This window comes from Moschus berezovskii, chromosome 11 (genome assembly GCF_049115385.1).
Source record: "Moschus berezovskii isolate FMDL1 chromosome 11, NW_MosBer_1.0, whole genome shotgun sequence".
Taxonomy (NCBI): domain Eukaryota; kingdom Metazoa; phylum Chordata; class Mammalia; order Artiodactyla; family Moschidae; genus Moschus; species Moschus berezovskii.
The window spans coordinates 25813427-25832663 of record NC_142470.1 but is presented as its reverse complement, the minus strand read 5'-3'; the positions used below and the strand labels follow the sequence as shown (position 1 = coordinate 25832663).

Here is a 19237-nt window from a genome sequence, read left to right as displayed (position 1 = left end):
TAGAAAATGCTGGGAGGAATTAATATTTTAGAACTTGATAAAATGATAGAAGACCGTCCATGCTGACCTTACTATACATCAGAACTCCCTACTTCCTTTTAAATTCAGAGCTTTAGAGATCTATATATTTTTCTTATCTGCAAATAAAGGAGACTTTGTTGCAAAAACCCTCCCATGCACTTCCTATTTAACTGAGATGTGCTGTGCTGGGCTTAGTCGCTTAGTCATGTCCGACTCTTTGCGACCCCATGGACTGTTGCCCGCCAGGCTCCTCTGTCCATGGAGATCCTCCAGGCAAGAATACTGGAGTGGGTTGCCATGCCCTCCTCCAGGGTATCTTCTGAATCCAGAAATCAACCCGGGGTCTCCTGCATTGCAAGCGGATTCTTCACCAGCTAAGCTACCAGGGAAGCCGGAGAAACGTGTAGATACCTTTAACAAGCCAAACGATGCAATTAGTTGCTTGTCCATAATCATCAACAAACACTATTATCTGAGATTTTTACTCCTCTTTACCAGATGCTGTCAAAGTCTGAACTCTGTTTGGTGTTTTATTGAACAATTACTCTTCTTGTTCAGAAATTGCTTGACTTATCTCTGGAACAAAACACATTCCTTCACATATTTTTAAAAATGACCATTTTTCTTTTGGGGTGGAAAACCACCAGAGTTGAAACAAACTGGCTACTTGGAGTTATAATTCCATGTGAAGCTATAGTTGATGAAGACAAGGTTTTCTGGCCTGAAAAATTTTTTAAAAAGGTTGAAAAACAACTTACCTTCACATAGAGCTGCTGAAATTCCTCGAGATTCAGTCTCCCACTTGGACAATCCTTGAGAAATCCTTTATACCACTGCTTGAGTTCATGCTCATTAAACTCTGTGCTCTTCACCAGGTCCTCCATCACTTCGGGGGCCAGTTTGCTATTCTGTTTCCCCATTCTGCCTGAAGAAGAGCAAATTAATGCAATTAGTGCTGGGGCTGTGATCATTTCAAGCTTGATTAGGAGCCAAGCTAGAGTTCTGAGCAGTCTCTTGGTTGGAAGTCCCTCCAGTGTGTCTGATCAGTCTCCCCAAGTCTGTTTCCTTCTATTTGATATTCTAGAAAAGCGAGGCATGAAAAAGATTTCTCAGAAGGCTGTTGACTTCATCTTCCTTTATCATGTGTCATCTTTTACACACACTGACCCCCACAAGGAAAGCCAGTCATCTCCTTCTATGCTATTCAGGTAAAGTATATGGAAACTTTATAATATCATCTTATTAATTATGATTCCTTAGCACTTACTGCCCAGATACCTAATTCTGCATTTAGTTTGCAGGGTTGCTAAGTGGGGCTATTGACAAGAACAATAAGAAGGCTTTATAGGCATATCATCAAAAAATGGCTTTGAAAACATGATCAGCAATGGTGGTGGTTCTAATTCTAAAGTGTCTGCTGTTTTTTCTTTTTCAGATGGAAACAGCTCATTTTTACTGGTCACATTAGCTCTCTATTTCTCTTCTCATCTTCAGAGACTTCCTACAACATTGCCTTCCGTGTTGACAACCTCTGGGTGGCTTTTTCTTTTTTTCAAGATTGGTTAGTGATTTTCAGTTGATATAATTTCATTCTTTTATTATTACTGCTAGTAAGTAAAAATAATAGTGCATAAAATAAAATATAAACTATATCAATCATGTGGCAGGTTGTGTGACCAACGTCCCTCTCAAGTGTGGGTGGGCAGAGCAAAGGTTTAGAGTTACCCCTGATTTGGCCATTTATCTTGTGTGCTGCTTAGAGAAATATTAATTATCTGCTTTATCTTCAATTTCTTTCCCAACAAAGCACACATTAAAAAAACAAAAAACGCTTTCAGACTTACTGTGATGGCTAATTAAGAAACAAGTAGGTAAACAAAGAGCAAAAATTATTCCAAAATTAGTGAAGGGAAATTAAAGGTGATTTAAACTTTTCCCCTTTAATGTTGTTGTTTTGTAACAAAAAAGAATGAAAACAAAACAAATTAACCACAGAGTGATTTAAAAATCAAGTTAGACTTGAAAATATGAGCAGTCACCAGAACAAGAAAGGTATCACAAGATCTTTAAAGTCCTGTTAGAGGAGATAGAGGTTTAGAAGAATTTACCCAAGCAGACCTAGCCCTTTTACGTGCTAGAGACAAATTCTCTACCAGGCCTTCAGCAGGTCTACACTTGCAATAGCCCAAGAGGGGTAATCTTACCACATACCTTGTTGTTATTATTTTTTTACCTTCTTCTAAAACAGATTCCACACCCATTGTCAGTAGCCTGCCCTAACACTGCACAATTCTTTCATTGTAATGAATGTTATCTTATGAATTGTAATGTTAAGATGGCCATTTGCTTTCAAATGCTTCTGTTTGAGAAAAGGACCTGAGGATCAGCAACAATGACCTCTGGAGTTTCTCTACTTATTTTCACTCTTAATTTCAAGTTCCAAGTCTCTTATTAGCAACTGTCTCTTAATTATAGGTTTCTGTGGGATTCCACAGCTGGATTTGGAAATCAAGTGGGTACTCAGGTGTCAGATTTAATTAATCTGGGTAAGAAAACTGTAATTCATGGTTTTCTTGATAATCAAAAGATGTATTACCCAACCTTTCAGTACTTCTCTATGCTCTTTTCAGTAGAGAAGTACAAATTGTCATTTTTGAACTAGAGTCTCACCTAATAATAATAGCTACTGAGTCCTGACGGTGACTGGGGGGTAGACAGTATGTTGAACACTTCATAAGCTTGACCTCTAGCCCCATGACAACTGAGCAAGTGATTAGAGTGGCTTTCTTGTACAAGTCATACAACCAGAGCTAGAATTTGAACCTGGAACTGTAAGGAAGACATCAGTGCACAACTACCAAGAGATAGGTGGTCGGAAGATATTTCAGGAGAAGGAACAGGAGCAGAAGCAGGAAGGTGTGAGAGGTTGAGTCAGTGTCCTTTGGCGCTCAAAGAAGGGATGAGAGAGCAATCACTTTGCCAGGCTGTCATTTGGAAAAGCCTGTTAGATTTGCCAAAACCACAGTCTCAGAAGTGAGTTTATGTGAATGATGGGAAAATGGATTAAGCGTTATTAAAAACCTCCTCTCCCAAGGGCCTTTAGAAGGTCAACAGTGTGTCAGCTTCTCTCTTAGGCAAGGAAACTTGGATTCTCCAAGGATCACTGTGATGCCTTAAACTGTTCAGTTGACCCAGGAAAGGATGGCCTCTTACACACAAGGGGAACATGATTAGCATCATGAATCACAGTTTTGGAGATGCAAATACATAAACTCATGCAACTTGTTTATGGGTCATGGTCAGTATCATCACTCAGGTGTGCCAGGAAATAAGTGAATCATATAGAAGATCAAGTTCTGGCCTGGATCTGAGCAGCCTGCCACTGCTCTTCTTAGGTTTTGCCTGGATTAGTAATCCTCACTGCGTTCTCTGACTGTAGCCTGCCTTCTGCATGGCTGCTTAACAGCATTTCTGAAATGCAAACCTCATCATCTGATCTTCTCCCTAAAACACTCAGCAGCTCTCCATTGTCTACAAGATGTAGCCCCAGCTTGCTAGCATGGCACAGTCCTGTCTATTCATAAACTCACTTTCTGCCAACCTGTCTTTTCATTTCACATGCCAGCAATAATCAACTGTTACAGGTCCCAGGACTTGCATGCTTCCACACATTCATGCTTGGCATGTGCTGTTTCTTTTCCTAGAATATCATCCTCCTTTGTCTGCTCAGCGTACTTCTTTAAGTAGTCTCAGTTTCACATACCACCTCATCTGTGAAATCTTTGTGGACTTTCCAAGGTTTTCCAAAGGACTTTCCTTTGTCCTAGGCATCTTCCTTCCCTTGTAAAAGCTTCCACAATCATTATTTCTCTACTGGATTGTTAGTTGCTTGAGGGGACTGCTTTTTTAAAAAAATCTTTGCAGCCTGGTACCTCATACTAGATGCTCAACAAATATTTTTTGAGGGAATGAATGAAGGATACATGAGCCACTATAAAGGAGCTGGTCACTGGTCTTCATTAAGTTATGGGATTTGGTATGTTTCTTTCTGGGAAAATCAGCCTCATAATAATCCATACATGAGGAAAGTTAGTGCAACCATAAGTATGAACATAGGGCGCAGATGGCAGATGGGAGGAATATTTCATTTAACTGTATAGAAAACAGCCTGCCCTTCTAAGAGATTGTTTCCTTGTCTGTCTTCATCATTACATTCTACATAACTTGAAGGCAGGATCTGCGCCTTTGTCTTAGCATTCTCAGTATTCCGTACAAAGGTGGTACTTAGTTATATGGTTTTTCCATTAGTCATGGTTGGATGTGAGAGTTGGACCATAAACAAGGCTGAACACCAAAGAATTGATGCTTTTGAGCTGTGGTGCTGGAGAAGAATCTTGAGAGTCCTTTGGACTGCAAGGAGATCCAACCAGTCAATCCTAAAGGAAATCAATCCTGAATATTCATTGGAAGGACTGATGCTGAAGCTGAAGCTCCAATACTTTGGCCACCTGATGCAAAGAGCCGACTCATTGGAAAAGACCCTGATGCTGGGAAAGATTGAAGGCAAAAGGAGAACGGGGTGGCAGAGGATGAGATGGTTAGATGGCATCACCAACTCAATGGGCATGAGTTTGAGCAAACTCCAGGAGATAGCGAGGACAGGAAAGCCTGGTGAGCTGCAGTGCATGGGGTCTGAAAGAGTCAGACATGACTTAGCCACTGAACAACAACCATCATACTGGAGTTGCAATGATGTGGACCAAGTAGTCTCTTTCATTATGAGATGGCAATGAAAGGAAGGGTAAAAATGACAGTAAAGCTTAACATGTTCCCTAAAGTGTCCATGACATAATGGGGAGTATTTATCCCCGCTCTGTTTCTAGTTAAATCTGTGATCTTGGGCAAGATCTTTTCCTCCTCTGTTGCACAGTTTCTCCAACTGAAAAATGAGTGAGTTGGAAGGAGATCCAACCAATCCAATCTAAAGGAGATCAATCCGGGGTGTTCACTGGAAGGACTGATGCTAAAGCTGAAACTGCAATACTTTGGCCACCTCATGCGACAAGTTGACTCACTGGAAAAGACTCTGATGCTGGGAAAGGTTGAGGGCAGGAGGAGAAGGGGACGACAGAGAATGAGATGGCTGGATGGCATCACCGACTCTGTGGACATGAGTTTGAGTGAACTCCGGGAGTTGGTGATGGACAGGGAGGCCTGGTGTGCTGTGATTCATGGGGTCGCGGAGAGTCGGACATGACTGAGCGACTGAACTGAACTGAACTGAACTGAAGGTCCTTTTAACCCCACCGTTCACTGATTGCAACATAAGTTTTTTAAGTACGAAAATACGAGTCACAGACTTCCATCTGGCTTGTCTCTAAAGAGTCAGGGCATGTTGGCTCTGTGGATTCTTTACCTGAAAGCCAGTCGGTACTTGAGAGTCTGTTACCTAAGAAGGGAGGGAACAGAAACAGGAGTGTATTATTTTTAGGCTAGGGCTCCAGGCTGTAAGATAAAGGGCAGCCCAGCCCCAGATCAAATCACTCCTCATGGTTTGATATCAGAGAGAGACTCGGCACTAGGCACAAAATGGGACTGGTGGAAGGGTTCTGATGGGCAAGAGAAGACCACCAGGAACAGACCTGTGGGCGAGGCACCAAAGTGCAAATGATAACCAGAAAAGACCACATTATTATACACTACAGCTTGCAAAAGGCTTTTGTGTAACAATATTTACCCACATAACAATGCTGTTAGGAAGAGATAATTATCATCCCTTTTATTGGTGAGGAGTTTGAAGCTCCTTGGAAAGATGAAGTAATTTGCCTTAGCTCCACAGCTAGCAAAAAGCTTGAAAAGTGAGTCACTCAGTCGTGTCCAACTCTTTGCGATCCCATAGACTATACAGTCCATGGAATTCTGCAGGCCAGAACACTGCCTTTTCCTTCTCCAGGAGATCTTCCCAAACCAGGGATCAAACCCAGGTCTCCTGCATTGCAGGTAGATTCTTTATCAGCTGAGTCACAAGTACAGAGTAAATGAATTGTCTCAAACCCCACTGGTTTCCAGACTGTCACCTCTTACCTGGCTACTGCAACCACCTCTTAATTGGTCTTCCTGTCTTGCGTTTGGCCACTTCTCATCCATTTGCTACCCTGTCTGGATAACAGGTTTCTAGCACAGAAGAGGTGAGACATGTAAGAATGCTCTAAGGAGAGTACTGGGGAACTTCCTGGAAGGGGGATGAGACCCCCAGAAGGCCTGAGAAGCTCCCATGCCCATCTTTCCTCCACAGACCCTTTTGGTCTTGAAGAGGATTCAAATTAAATATATTTTTGTATGGTGTGTATGTGTGCGTGTGTGTGTGCATGTGTGTGTGTGTGCATGTGTGTGTGTGTGCATGTGTGTGTGTGTGTGTGTGTGTGTGTGTATTGGCCTGAACCTGTACCCTGCCTACTCTGACATCTAAGCCCAGCTTCTCAGGGCACACCAAGGCTTGCTGTGTGCGTTGAGGCACCCAGAATAGCACGCCTGGCTCTCCCAAGAACCTGGCCATCAGCCTGGCTGAGTCTTGGTGAGGCTCATGTGAAGACTGGGGGGCTGAGATGGGGATGGTGCCACCTCACAAGCAAGTGGACAGCAGAATGAGCACCACTGATAGGGAAATAGTCCTGGAAATAGAGTTCAGATTGGAGGATGAAAGATCTTTAGGGGCTCAGGTGGGAGGCCTAAGGAACACACAACAGTGCCTGATAAGGAAGGAGTCTTGAATGGAGTTAAGGTGGTTCTAGTGTCAGGTTAGCTGGGCCAGATCTGAATGAGTGAAAAGTGAGTGACTTGCACAAGATAATCTTTAAGGTCCTTCTGACCCCACCGATCACTGATTTGCAACCTAAGTTTGGTAAGTATGAAAATACAAGTTAAAGAATTCCAATTGGCTTGCCTCCAAAGGCTACATCCAGCTTTCTTTCTGGGCCATGGGATCCTTACCTGAATGCGGAAATATGGAGGAGCCTGGCTTTGCTCACGCTTAAACTTCTGCCTGGATTCCCCTTTCTCGTTCTTACTGCCTGCCCAAATCTTACTTCGTTCTGCAAGGCTCAGTTTCCATGCTGTCTTCTCTGTGGCACGTCTTTACAAATTCTCCTCTCCTCCTTGTCCCTAAAGGCATGGATTTGTACCAGTAATGACTGATGGTCTGGTTAACTCAGGCAGATAGAAACTCTCTGGGCAACTGTCCAAGTTCAGTGGACATTATAGGCATCATCTGTGAAAAAGGCCCTGTGCTGGGCCCAGTGGAATGTAAAAAAGAAGACAAGGTTCCAGCCTTGAAGGGCTCAGTACTGGATGAAATAGACACCTCTTGGAATGTGGGGCTTCGTGAGATGAATGGTCACAGCTGAAAGCCAGGGAGCACAAGGGACAGAGAGACAAATTCCCATCAGGCAATTTTACCTGTGACTGGTCCCCAGGTGAAAATTCTTAAGCAGTGTGTCCCTAAGTTGCCTACGTACAAGAGTCATCCTCGGTTATTTTGTTACAGCTTCAAGAGACCTTCACTTAGAAGGAAGCTTATATGTTGAACAAGCAGCTCAGGCAAATATGATTCTCAGTCAATTTGGGAATCACTGATGAAAAATATGAACGAAAATCAAGGTGGAAAATGCCCACAGTAGCACAGATATAACCCCGCTGTCTCTAATCCCTCATGCCTTCCATCTGGCATCCTTGATGTGGTTTCAAGATCGAGGGACTAGCATTAAGGTTCTAAAAATCACACAACCAGGGAAGATCAAAGCGTGTAAAGACTTGCCTCTGGGTTGTTCTGTTTTAAGCCCCCTGGTCGTACCGTAGGTTGGTGCGTTTAAAATTCCTCCAGGATCACACGGACAACTGACGGCATGGCCAGGATGAGAACCCCGATTCTCCCAAGCTAACTGTGTGCCCACACCCTCTCAGCCCCGCAGCACGCTGTGCTCATGCCAAACATGCACAGTCCGTCAGCCAGGAGGCATGTTTTTCTCCATGCCAGGATGTTGAAACAATCCCCATCACCACCCCTCTTGGATCCCATAAACAAATGACATTAGGTTGCTAGTTTCCAGAGACTGTTAAAACAGCCCTGAAGACTAAGCCTCAAAGTTTCCCAGTACACTGGTGGGGGTTTCTTTTCTAACAAAGGCAAATATGTGTCCTTCTGGCTCTTTCTGTTCTTCTCATCTTCATCTCCTGAAAGCCAAGTACTTACAAGTCCCCAGCAGCATTTCCCAGGGGGTAAGGAGAGTGCTGATCATAGGCTGGCATTTCACACCACCTCTGGGGACCAGAGCAGCTTCAGAAAGGGAGAGACAGGCTTTCTTGGGGCATTCTCTGCTGATCTTACCTCTAACTAGGAATCTCCTGGGATGACAGCAGAAGTCCTAGCCCACAAGCATGAAACAGGCAGGGGGCAGAGATTACACCCTTGAGGACTCGAGATAAGGCAAGAGTACTTATTTGATTTGTCATAAATGAAGAAAAACATTTTGATGGCAGTGGCAGTGGCAGTGTTAGGGCAAGTGACAAGAGTTCTATTCCAGAAAGAATAACAAAAGGTGGAAAGCACAAGAGGGCCCAAGGGATCCACCGTCTGACTCAATCCCTTTGCTTTCTAGAGACAGCCTGGGAGGTCAGGGGACTTAAACATGGGGACTACAGCAAGTCAGCAACAGGCTCTAGCAGCGCCCTGGCTACCAAGCCTTGGCAATAAGATTTGAGGCTGCTGCCATGTGCAGGCCTGTGATCCTCGGGTGCTGAGATCGGCCAACGGTTCTAGGCCCTGCAGGATTGGGAAGAGTCATCCGATGACCGAGGTGTGGAGAGTGGCCTCCTTCCCAGGCCCGTGTCTGCTGTCCCCAGTCAAGTTACCACCTGAGTTGTCCTTCTACAACTGACAGTCTGAGAGCTGCAGGGGCCCTGGAGAACCAGCTGGATGGGACAGCCCATCCTGACCGCAGGACAGGAGCTGCCAGTGGACATTAGCCCATGGATCTGACTAGGTGGTTCCAAACTGAATCCATCTGGTAACTCGGTGGCCAGGTGCTCAGGGACTCTGATCTGCAAGGAATCTAGTGGCCTTATAAGCCTTTAAGGGTCAGATTCAACTGCCATCTTCCCCCTCCTGTTCTCTGCACAGAGAACACTTCCTGAACACCTGGAAATGACACATAGACAGAAGCCGCAGTCCGTGACCAGGTGCTGGGCTACGACCTTGGAAAAGTTTCTACTCAGACCTAGTTTTCCCTTCGACTCATTTTGCGGGTTCCCTCCTCTTTCTATCATGCTGTGTGCCTCTTTTATTTTGTACTTGGACTTAGTTTAGTGGGGGACGGGGAACGTGTGCTGGAGTCAGACCTGGGATCAAATGAAGCTCCTGCTGCACACAAGTTGTGTGACTTTTGACAAGTTACTTGCCCACTGGAGCCTCGGTTTCCTCATTTGTCAAATGGAAATGATGACATTGGTTCACTGAGCTGTTATGAGAATTAATGAGATAACACACTGAATTCCTTCCAACAATGCCTTCCACATACTAGGTGTTCAACAAACAGTAACTATTATTACCCTCAGCATAGGACCCAGGAAACTGGGTTATTCCAGAAGAGGCAGAGGCCAGTGTTTCAGGTTTCAGGTCTAGACACCAAGGTGTCATTTTAACTTTGACACCTACACCAGGCCTGTTGTACATAAACAGAAGTATGTGCGTGTGTGCATGTATGCGTGCTAAGTTTCTTCAGTCATGTCTGACTCTTTGCGACCCTATGGACTGTAGTCCACAAAGCTCCTCTGTCCATGGGATTTCCCAGGTAAGTATGCAGGAGTGGGTTGCCACTTCCTTCTCTAGAGGGTCTTCCCGACCCAGTGATTGAACCCACATCTTTTTAAGTCTCCTAAATTGGCAGGTGGGTTCCTGACCACGAGTGCCACCAAACGGAAGTACACACATAGTCAGACATGGAGAATTTTACTGTGCTCCTATTTTCTCTGCTTCTTTCCTGTTAGTAAAAGTGCTTCATACCCAACCTGACAGAGGAAGGTCATCTGAGGATTCCACAGTCCTGACGAAGCCTCTGCTGTTGAGTGAAGCTTCCATCCAATTCCTTGCTCACCCACTGAACAGAATGTGAGTTGATTAATAGCTGGTAACCTTTCATCTGGGAGTCGTTCAAGCCACTGCCCACTTTTTTGAGTCTTATTTTTTACTTTCCTCTTGGTCTTGCCTCTGACCATGCTATGTGTTTCTGAGCAGCGATTTCTGTGAAAGGAAATGGGCCGCCTCTGGCAGTGTCAGAGCCTTGCTTAGTCCTGCGAGGTCACAGAGGAAATGCTTTCATTAATAACCACCCCCTTCTGTCCAACAGATTGTGTTCCAGGTTGTGCTGCCAAGTCCCAGTGGGGAAGAACCATGGCCCTCATCGCCGAGCGGCAGGGAGCTGTGAGAGAGAAGTACAGACCGGGGGCACTGATGTCACCCGCACATCCTTAGACACAGGGCTAGGAGCAGCCTGGAGCATCAGTGGTGCGAGCTCCTCCTTGCCTGGAGAGTCAGGAGATACCTCAAGGGGCAAGGGATGCATTCAAGTGTCTACTGGTCATGGCAGAGATGTGCAAGTCTTCTGACTGTTCAGCTGGTGGCCTATCTCCTCTGAGAACCATTTGCTTTTACCATGTTCCTGAACTGTTGTCTCTACAGTATTTCTAAAATTACTATAACTCATGTTGGTGGGCCTTAAGTACAGAGAACTTGCAAATTCTCAGATAAACATGACTTGATAGAAGTAAAATGCTCTGTTTGAAGGATGCCTGCATGAGTGCTAACTCGATTCAGTCATGTCCAATTCTTTGTGACCCCATGGACTATAGCCCACCAGGCTCCTCTGTCCATGGGATCCTCCAGGCAAGAATACTGGAGCGGGTTGCCATGCCTTTCTCTAGGGGATCTTTCCAACCAAGGGATCAAATCCACGTCTCTTATTTTTCCTACATTGGCAGATGGGTTCTTTGTCACTAGTGCCACCTGGAAGTCCACTTGAAGGATGTGCTCAGTCGAGGCTGACTATTTGAGACCCCATAGACTGTAGCCCTCCAGGCTCCTCTGTCCATGGAATTTTCCAGGCAAGAATACTGGAGTGGCTTGCCATTTCCTATTCCACATTTGAAGGATATATGATACTAAAATTTAATTTGTTCATTTATTTAATGAAGTTTTATTCAATATTAACATATATTAGAAAGGTAAACATGATTCTCAAATCTCGTTCTATGGTGAGCCTTTCCTGAACACTAGAGAACATACCCTCTACCTGCTGGACATTTCTACCTTCGTCCTACAACCATATCAAACTCAATGAATCTTCCTGTGCTCCTCACTGGGTAAATGGTCTCACCGCCTGCCCAGGGTCTCTTGCGTAGACCTATTACCTAGTCCACCATCCAGTTAAATAGTGTGTAGGCGCTGCTTCCTGTCTCTTAAATTCCATCTACTTCTCCCTGTTGCCTCTACTTCAGTTCAGGACAGGATCGTCTCTCACTTTGATTGTTACAACAGCCTCTACTGAAGTCCATCTGGGTTGCCCTCCTGAAATCCGTCTTCCACACTACAGCCAAAATGACCTTTTCTCTAAAACATGAAGTCCAGTCACATCACTGCCCTGCCTCACCCCACAGTGGCCTCAGGCCTCGCCTGGGCCTGCTCTGGCCCCCACCCAGGAACCTTTCTGTCCACCCTCCCACCCTGTGCTCCAACTGCCTTTACCATCTTGAACGTCTCTGGGTGCTCACTAGCTGTTGCTTTTGCTTTGAGGGCAGTCCCCTCAGGTCCACTTTGGTCTGCCGGTTAATTCCAGTGTCCGCTCCAGACACAGATGGGGATCTTCGTCTGTGACTATGCTGTCTGGTTCCCTCTTTCTCACCTTGACTCTTGTACACACTGCTGTTACCACGCCACCTGCCATGACGTGGTCACCATAAGGCATGTCTGCTGTCTCATCAGACCTGGGCTTCCTCAAGGGGAAAGTAGACTGTCATGTTCCCCTTGGCATCCAGTTCAGAGCCTAGCTCTGAACAGGTGCCCAGGAAATGTTGTCGAATCAATTAATTATGACGTGATCTCTGTCGAAAAGGAGCTAGAGCTTATCAGCTGAATGATAAGCAAGAAATAGATCAAAGATGACTGTGTTTAGTGCCATTAGAGAGAGACCAACAAAGTTTTGGGAGAAAGAGACAGATAGAGAAAGAGGATGGGGGTGGGGAACTTCTGGAACTCAGTAACAAAACTACTTAAGGAGATGAAAAATGAAAAAACTGAATGAAGGATTTCTCACAAAGTGGTCCCACAAAATTATTGCAAGGAAATAATCACAATTCTTCAGAGACATATCCAAAAGAATGTTTACCCCATCATTGTTTAAAACAATTTTAGAAAAATCTTTAAAAAAAAACCCTAACTATCCATCAAAAAAACCCCAAAAAACCAACTGGTTAAATAGATTTTGGTGAAACTATACAATGGAAATGACAAAGCCATTACAAGTGGTAATGTAGATCTACGTTGATTGGGATGAATTAGTATTGCATCAATGTCATTCATTTAAATTAAAACACACAGATATACAAAACAACTGTATATATGCAAGGATAAAAATCCATCGAGAATTGTATTAAATAAAATAGAATGGAAGAGAAGAATGGAAGTGAGTGCAGAAGATAAAAATATGTAATCAAACACAAGAGGGACTTTATAATATAGACAACGATGATTGCCTGTCATGAACAGAGGAATATGATGATCATGTGCTCTTGAGATCCAAAAAAAGAAAAAAATGAAAGAAGACATTGCAATAAACTGTTAAGTAGAAAACACAAGTCATAAAACAGTGTATGTCGTATTGCCTTGCTTTTACTCTGTATGTGTTCAAGCTCAAGTTATTGTGCGTTGAAAGTTAGGGCAGTACATAATTTATGATGAAGTCTTAGCAGTGGTTATTATTACTGCTGGCAGTATAATGGTAATATTTCACTGCTCAGAATCATTCTGGAATTTTTATAATGTTTACATGTAACATTTATAATAGAGAAAAAGTACATAAATGATTTCAACTAAAAATGAAATGTCTTTTGTTGACAAAACAATCAGTCTCAGAAACTGTGGAAAGAGAACTTTTATGGTGCTTTCAGTTAAAGCCACTTTTTTTTCAAACAATTAATTCACAGCAATATTTCAGGGTTCAGTCTGAACTGGATGCCAAGGAGAACATGATAATCACTTTCCCCTGGAGGAAGCCCAGGTGTGGTGAGACAACAAACCTTTAGCTCTGAAGCCAGGCTTGGCTCTGGGTGAAGTGATGAACATGGAAGAGATGCTCAGAAGAATCCCGATTCTGTCGCCTCCTCACGCACATTCACCCTGGAGAGGCAGTGATGGGGAGACACAGTGCTGGGAGGGGAGCCCTGTGTGTCGGAGTCTCTGAGGTGAAGGGGAATCGAATTTGTCACCTCAAAACATGCCTCTTTGGCATAAGGATTATTTTAGGCTGATTACTTTTAATAAACACCAGACATAGGAGAATCTCTGAAAACCAAGTAGACGTTCCCCTTCTGAAAGAGACAGGATGGTTTGGACCATTTCAGAGAGTTCCTCAGGTTTTTGGATATTTTGCTTGTATAAGGAGTTATACATGTTATTAAACTTCTGTTTTTCTCCAGTTAATCTATCTTAACCAAGGACCCATAGGGCAGAAAGAGAATTATTTTTCCTCCCTTACAAAGGTTTTGGAAATAGTGGTATCTCTGGATGTGTCTGGGATGAAGCTTTCCTGCCATCTTCCTAAGAAATAAGGAAATGGTGATTTGCTTGAAGGTGAAGACCACTGTGGGGACTTCCCTGGTGGCTCAGGGGTAAAGAATCCACCTGCAAATTCACAAGGATTTGATCCCTGGGTCAGAAGATCCCCTAGAGAAGGAAACGGCAATCCACTCTAGTATTCTTGTCTGGGGAATTCCATGGACAGAGGAACCTGGTGGGCTACAATTTATGGAGTCACAAAAGAGTCAGACACAACTGAGAGACTAAACAACAACAAAAGACCCCCATCCAGGGTTCTCAATCTGGAACTTTTGGCCATGAAACCCATTGACATCCTCAGGAAAAGTTTCCCAGGGCCTCCCCAAAGACCTGTATGGGTTTTCTCTGCTTTGACAGGTTAATGTGACCATGCCTTTTCTTAAAACACGAAAGTTGGGTTTTCAGTCCCAACTCTGCCCATGTTTTCCTGTGTGATGTTGGCAAAAGTTGGCTTCCTCTTTAAACTTCCATTTTCTCATCTCCAAAAGTTCTATGAGAGAATTCACCTAATTCACTGGGAAAAACCACAGAGGCAGTTTGTGAAATGGGCAAGTGTTCCTAGCTCTCAATGTAGGCACTTTCTAGGACACCTCAGCAGAGAATAAGACCCAGACATGTGGAAAGGAGTGGGCTTTATTAGGCAAGAATGAAGAGAGAGAGTAACTTGCAAGTCCCAGCGAAAGGTGCAAAGACACCTGGGGATGAGCAGCTATCAGAAGCTTCACAAAGCAGCTAGAGAAGAGGAGGCAACCACACGGCCCGCCTTGGGGCTTTGGAAGGGGAATGGAAAGAGCATATTTACCCAAAATTGCCAGCAGAGAGCTGACCCTCCCATGGAGGTTCCTATCTCTGTTGTACTTCCAGCTCTGAATTATGCTCACCCCGTCCTTGCTGGGTCTTTGTGAAGCACCCAGTAAGGCTGGAACAAAGCACTTTTTTTGTGGTGCAGGAAAAATATCTTGGCTAAAAGGGACAATGCCAAGGCTGAGAAGGCTAAAATTAGACCTTCCGGTGCTGTTTGACTTGGCAGTTGCGTGCACAGGCTGCTAACGTGGCCCCTTCTCCCCGCCTCCCTCCTGGCCCTGGGCCTTCTGAGAGCACAGGTAACATGTGCTGAAGGAGTGGAAATGCTGCTTCCCCTGGCACCCTGTGGGGATGACAAATGCTTCTGGGCCTATGTCACTGCCGCTTGGAGCTGCAGGTGGAGTAATAGTTTGAAAAGAATAGGTTTCCACATCAGCTAATTTGTAGATTAAGATCAAACCGTATCTCTGCTTCCTGTTAATCTAATGGCTTTTCATGTTGAAACCAAAAGGAAATCTCAGGATAATCATATATTTGAACCTTATATTTACCTAAGAATTTGCAGCTTCACTTATGTAACCATCGCCGAACCCAAAGAACCAGTTCTAAGTATCTTACATCGTGCCGTGCAGTAGTGTCATCTACGAGAAACAGCCCAGACCTTGGAGTCAGATATATGAGGCGAGATCTCCACCTCCAGCTCTTCTATTAGTTGGTGCCTTCAGGAAAGTTATTTAATCTTTCTTATCCCGTTCATCCAACTTTAAATTAAATGTACATTAATAATTATCTCAAAATGCTAAATGGCTCAGTGGTAAAGAATCTGCCTTGCTGATGCAGGAGACATGGGTTCGATCCCTGGGTCAAAGATCCTCTGGAGAAGGAAATGGCCACCCACTCCAGTATTCTTGCCTGGAAAATTCCATGGACAGAGGAGCCTGACAGGGCTACAGTCCATGGGGTTGCAAACACTCGGACATGACTTAGTAACTAAACAACAACAGCAGCAAAAACTAAATGAAATAAAAATCTATTTCACTGATATTTTAGCAGTAACAACCCTGGCTTGTATTAGCAAGTACTTACCATGCGTTCATTCATGGATTATGCACTTCATCTTTACAATAATTTAAAGTAGATGCCATGTAGATCTTCATTTTAGAGTCAAGGAAAATAAGGCTCAGAGAATTTAACAAACTTGTCCAAGGTCACACTAAAAGAAAGCAGTGGGATTTGAACCCTAGAAGGCTCTTACCCTCTGTTAGCTATTCTGCTTATTAAAGGAGAAGAGAAACAAGAAAGTGCTTGCCAGGGCAAAAACTGTTATTTTAATGTTAGGGTTCAGTATTCTCCCCTCTTGCCTGGGTGCTGCTCTGATCTATGCACTTCTTTACCTAAATGAGTCAACTTCAAGGTATTGGTAGTCCTATTCAGTTACCTCCCAGTTGCTGGGCTTTGGTCCTCATGGGGTTGGGGGAGGGGTGGGTTGCTAAATACAAGGGCAGCAATTGAAGGAACTGGGAATGTTTAGGCTGGAGAAGCAAAGGCTCTAGAGAGGAAATTTGAGCTCTCCTCATATAAGTGAAGGATTTACTGGTACAAAAATAGACTTATAAGTCAGCATAACAGAGCGGGGAGTCTAGAAATAGATCTGGCTATACATAATTACTTAATGTATGATCAAGGAAGCTTTTCAGAGCAAGGGGAAAAGAAAATATAATTTTGTAGGGGATGCTATCATCATCACTTGATAGCCATTTGGTGCAAAAAGGAAGTCAGAACCACACCATGTACATCTTTTAACACATCATTACCATTTAAAATAAACACTTTCATATAAAATTAAATGAAAGAAAACTATTAGAAACTGAAAATATGCCAGACAAAATGCTAATAGCTATTTTATATACATATATATATGTATGTATATATATATATGTATGTATATGTATATATGGCCCTGGGCTTCCCTCATAGTTCAGTTGATAAAGAATCCGCCTGCAACGCAGGAGACCCCGGTTTGATTCCTGGGTTGGGAAGATCCGCTGGAGAAGGGATAGGCTACCCAGTCTGGTATTCTTGGGCTTCCCTGGTGGCTCAGCCAGTAGAGAATCCACCTGCAATTCAGGAGACCTGGGTTTGATCCCTGGGTTGGGAAGATCCCCTGGAGAAAGGAAAGGCTTCCCACTCTCACATTCTGGCCTAGAGAATTCCATGGGCTGTATGGAGATACATGGGGTCTCAAAGAGTCGGTCACGACCGAGCTACTTTCACTTTCATATGGCGCTAGTGGTAAAGAACCCACCTGTCAGTGAAGGAGACATAAGAGACGTGGGTTCAATCCCTGGGTCAGGAAGATACCCTGGAGGAGGGCATGGAAAGACACCCTAGAGGAGGACAGACACTCCAGTATCCTTGCCTGGAGAATCCTAAGGAGAAAGGAGATTTGGGGGCTACAGTCCAGGGGTCGCAAAGAGTCAGACATATCTGAAGAAACTTATCATGCATGCACCAATTCCATTTAGACATACAAACCTTAGAGAAACTCACACAAATACATAAGGGGATGCGTGAAAAAGACGTACACAACAAATTTGTAATACCAAAGTAAAAAAAAAAAAAAAAGTGACAATAACTTAAATGTTCATCAGGTTTGTTGTTGTTTAGTTTCTAAGTAGTGTTTGACTATTTTGTGACCTCATGGACTATAGCCCGCTAGGTTCCTCTGTCTGTGGGGATTCTCCAGGCAAGAATATTGGAGAGGGTAACCATTTCCTTCTCCAGGGGATCTTTCTGAGCCAAGGATTGAACACACATCTCCTGCATTGCCAGGAGATTCTTTACCACTGAGCTACCAGGGAAATAGAAAAATGAGTAATTACTTTGAAATACAGTTGCATGATGAAACACTATACAGTAGTCAAAAAGAACAAAGATATTACATGAATAAAAATGGTGATCTAAAAATATTTTTGAGAGGAGTTGGAGAATGACACATACATTATGATGTCATCTACTTAAACATCAAAGAGCCAAACTGATACTATAGAGATATACATAATTGGTCAAAAGAATAAGGTATTCAAGACGAAAATGCATAGCAAATAACAGAATGATTTTTCTGAGGAATAAGGGAGGTGAGTGGGATTGAGAAGGAAAATGATAATTTGAAAACATGAGATGGCAATAGTTTTCTGAAATCTAGGTAGTAGGTAAATGGATATTTTTCATACTATTCGCTAAATTTTTCTGAATGTTTGAAATTTTTCACAACAAAAAAGTAATTTATTTTCCTTTATTCTATAATTCAGATTTCTCTCAAATCCCAACTGACTTTTTCTTAGGTACACTCCGTTGCGGAAGATTAACTAATCAAATGGCTTGGGTGCCATTATGATTTTGAATAATGATGTTTTCTTTCAGCTCTTAGAGTAATAACGTTCATTTCAAAGAAAACATGTGGCAGAATACTGAGGAGAAAATTGTGCCAGACTCTAAGAATTTTACTGAATACTTTAAAGCATGTGCATTTTAAGTCTAGGAAAAAAAGACATTTTTCTTATTCTCCATTGGTAATTCCCAAGTGGTTTCATTTTTGTGGTATACAAATTGGTAGCACAAAGCAAAATGGAAATCAAGTTAATTTCCATAGTTTCATGACTGTTTTGTTGGTGCTACAATTGCATCTACAGTTAACACTTCCTAGGTAGTTTTTGTGCATTACAATTACTTGTTCCTTGCCTGACTTGACTAGACTCTTGGAATGCTTTGAAGATAGAGACCCAATTTTGTTCATCAAATACCCTTATCACATGGGCATTCAGTGAGTGCTTTTAAAATGATTTTATAAAATTTCAATTTTCATCTGTGCGTGTGTGCTAAGTTGTTTTAGCTGTGTCTGACTCTTTGCCACCCTATGGACTGTAGCCCACAGGCTCCTCTGTCCATAGGATTCTTCAGGCAAGAATACTGGAGTGGGTTACCATGCTGTCCTCCAGGGGATCTTCCTGACTGAGGGATCGAACCCACGTGTCTTATGTCTCCTTCACTGGCAGGAGGGTTCTTTTCTACTAGCGTCACCTGGGAAGCCCAACTTTCATCTGTGAATGGAGATATTAGATACAATGGTTTAATGAAACATTGGCAAGAGTTTCTGAGAGAGTCTGACCTTTTGAGGTGCTAAATCAAAAAAGTTGGATAGATAGCAACTCTTTGAGTCCATCTGGTTTTCTGCCATTGTACTAAGCACATTAAATGAGTATGTAATTGCTTGTAGTTGCTGTTGTTGTTTTTCCAGAACTGTAAGCATGAGTATTGGGATAATTTTGTAAAGGTCACTCTGAATAGTCTCATGGAATGGTGTAATAAAGTCCACTTAATGATAAATATGTGTTTTGTTGCCAAAATGGAACATAATCCTTAGCCAACTATCTAGGCACAGTTTCTTTCAGCTCATAGGCTCTAGAAGCATATTTTGGGTCAGAGGACTCAAGGAAGGTAGAGAGGAGTTTGCCAGGCTACACAGAAAAA

At 43.2% G+C, this 19237-nt stretch overlaps 1 protein-coding gene across 1 annotated transcript in view; it reads right to left on the bottom strand.

Annotated features, from left to right (window-relative positions):
- Positions 1 to 19237, bottom strand: part of VSNL1 (visinin like 1) — a 119147-nt gene that overhangs the window by 71917 nt on the left and 27993 nt on the right. The window contains exon 2 of the mRNA XM_055400777.2: positions 780 to 946. Coding sequence (XP_055256752.1) covers positions 780 to 941 — 162 coding nt within the window. The 5' untranslated portion in view covers positions 942 to 946. The remainder of the gene's footprint in view (positions 1 to 779; positions 947 to 19237) is intronic.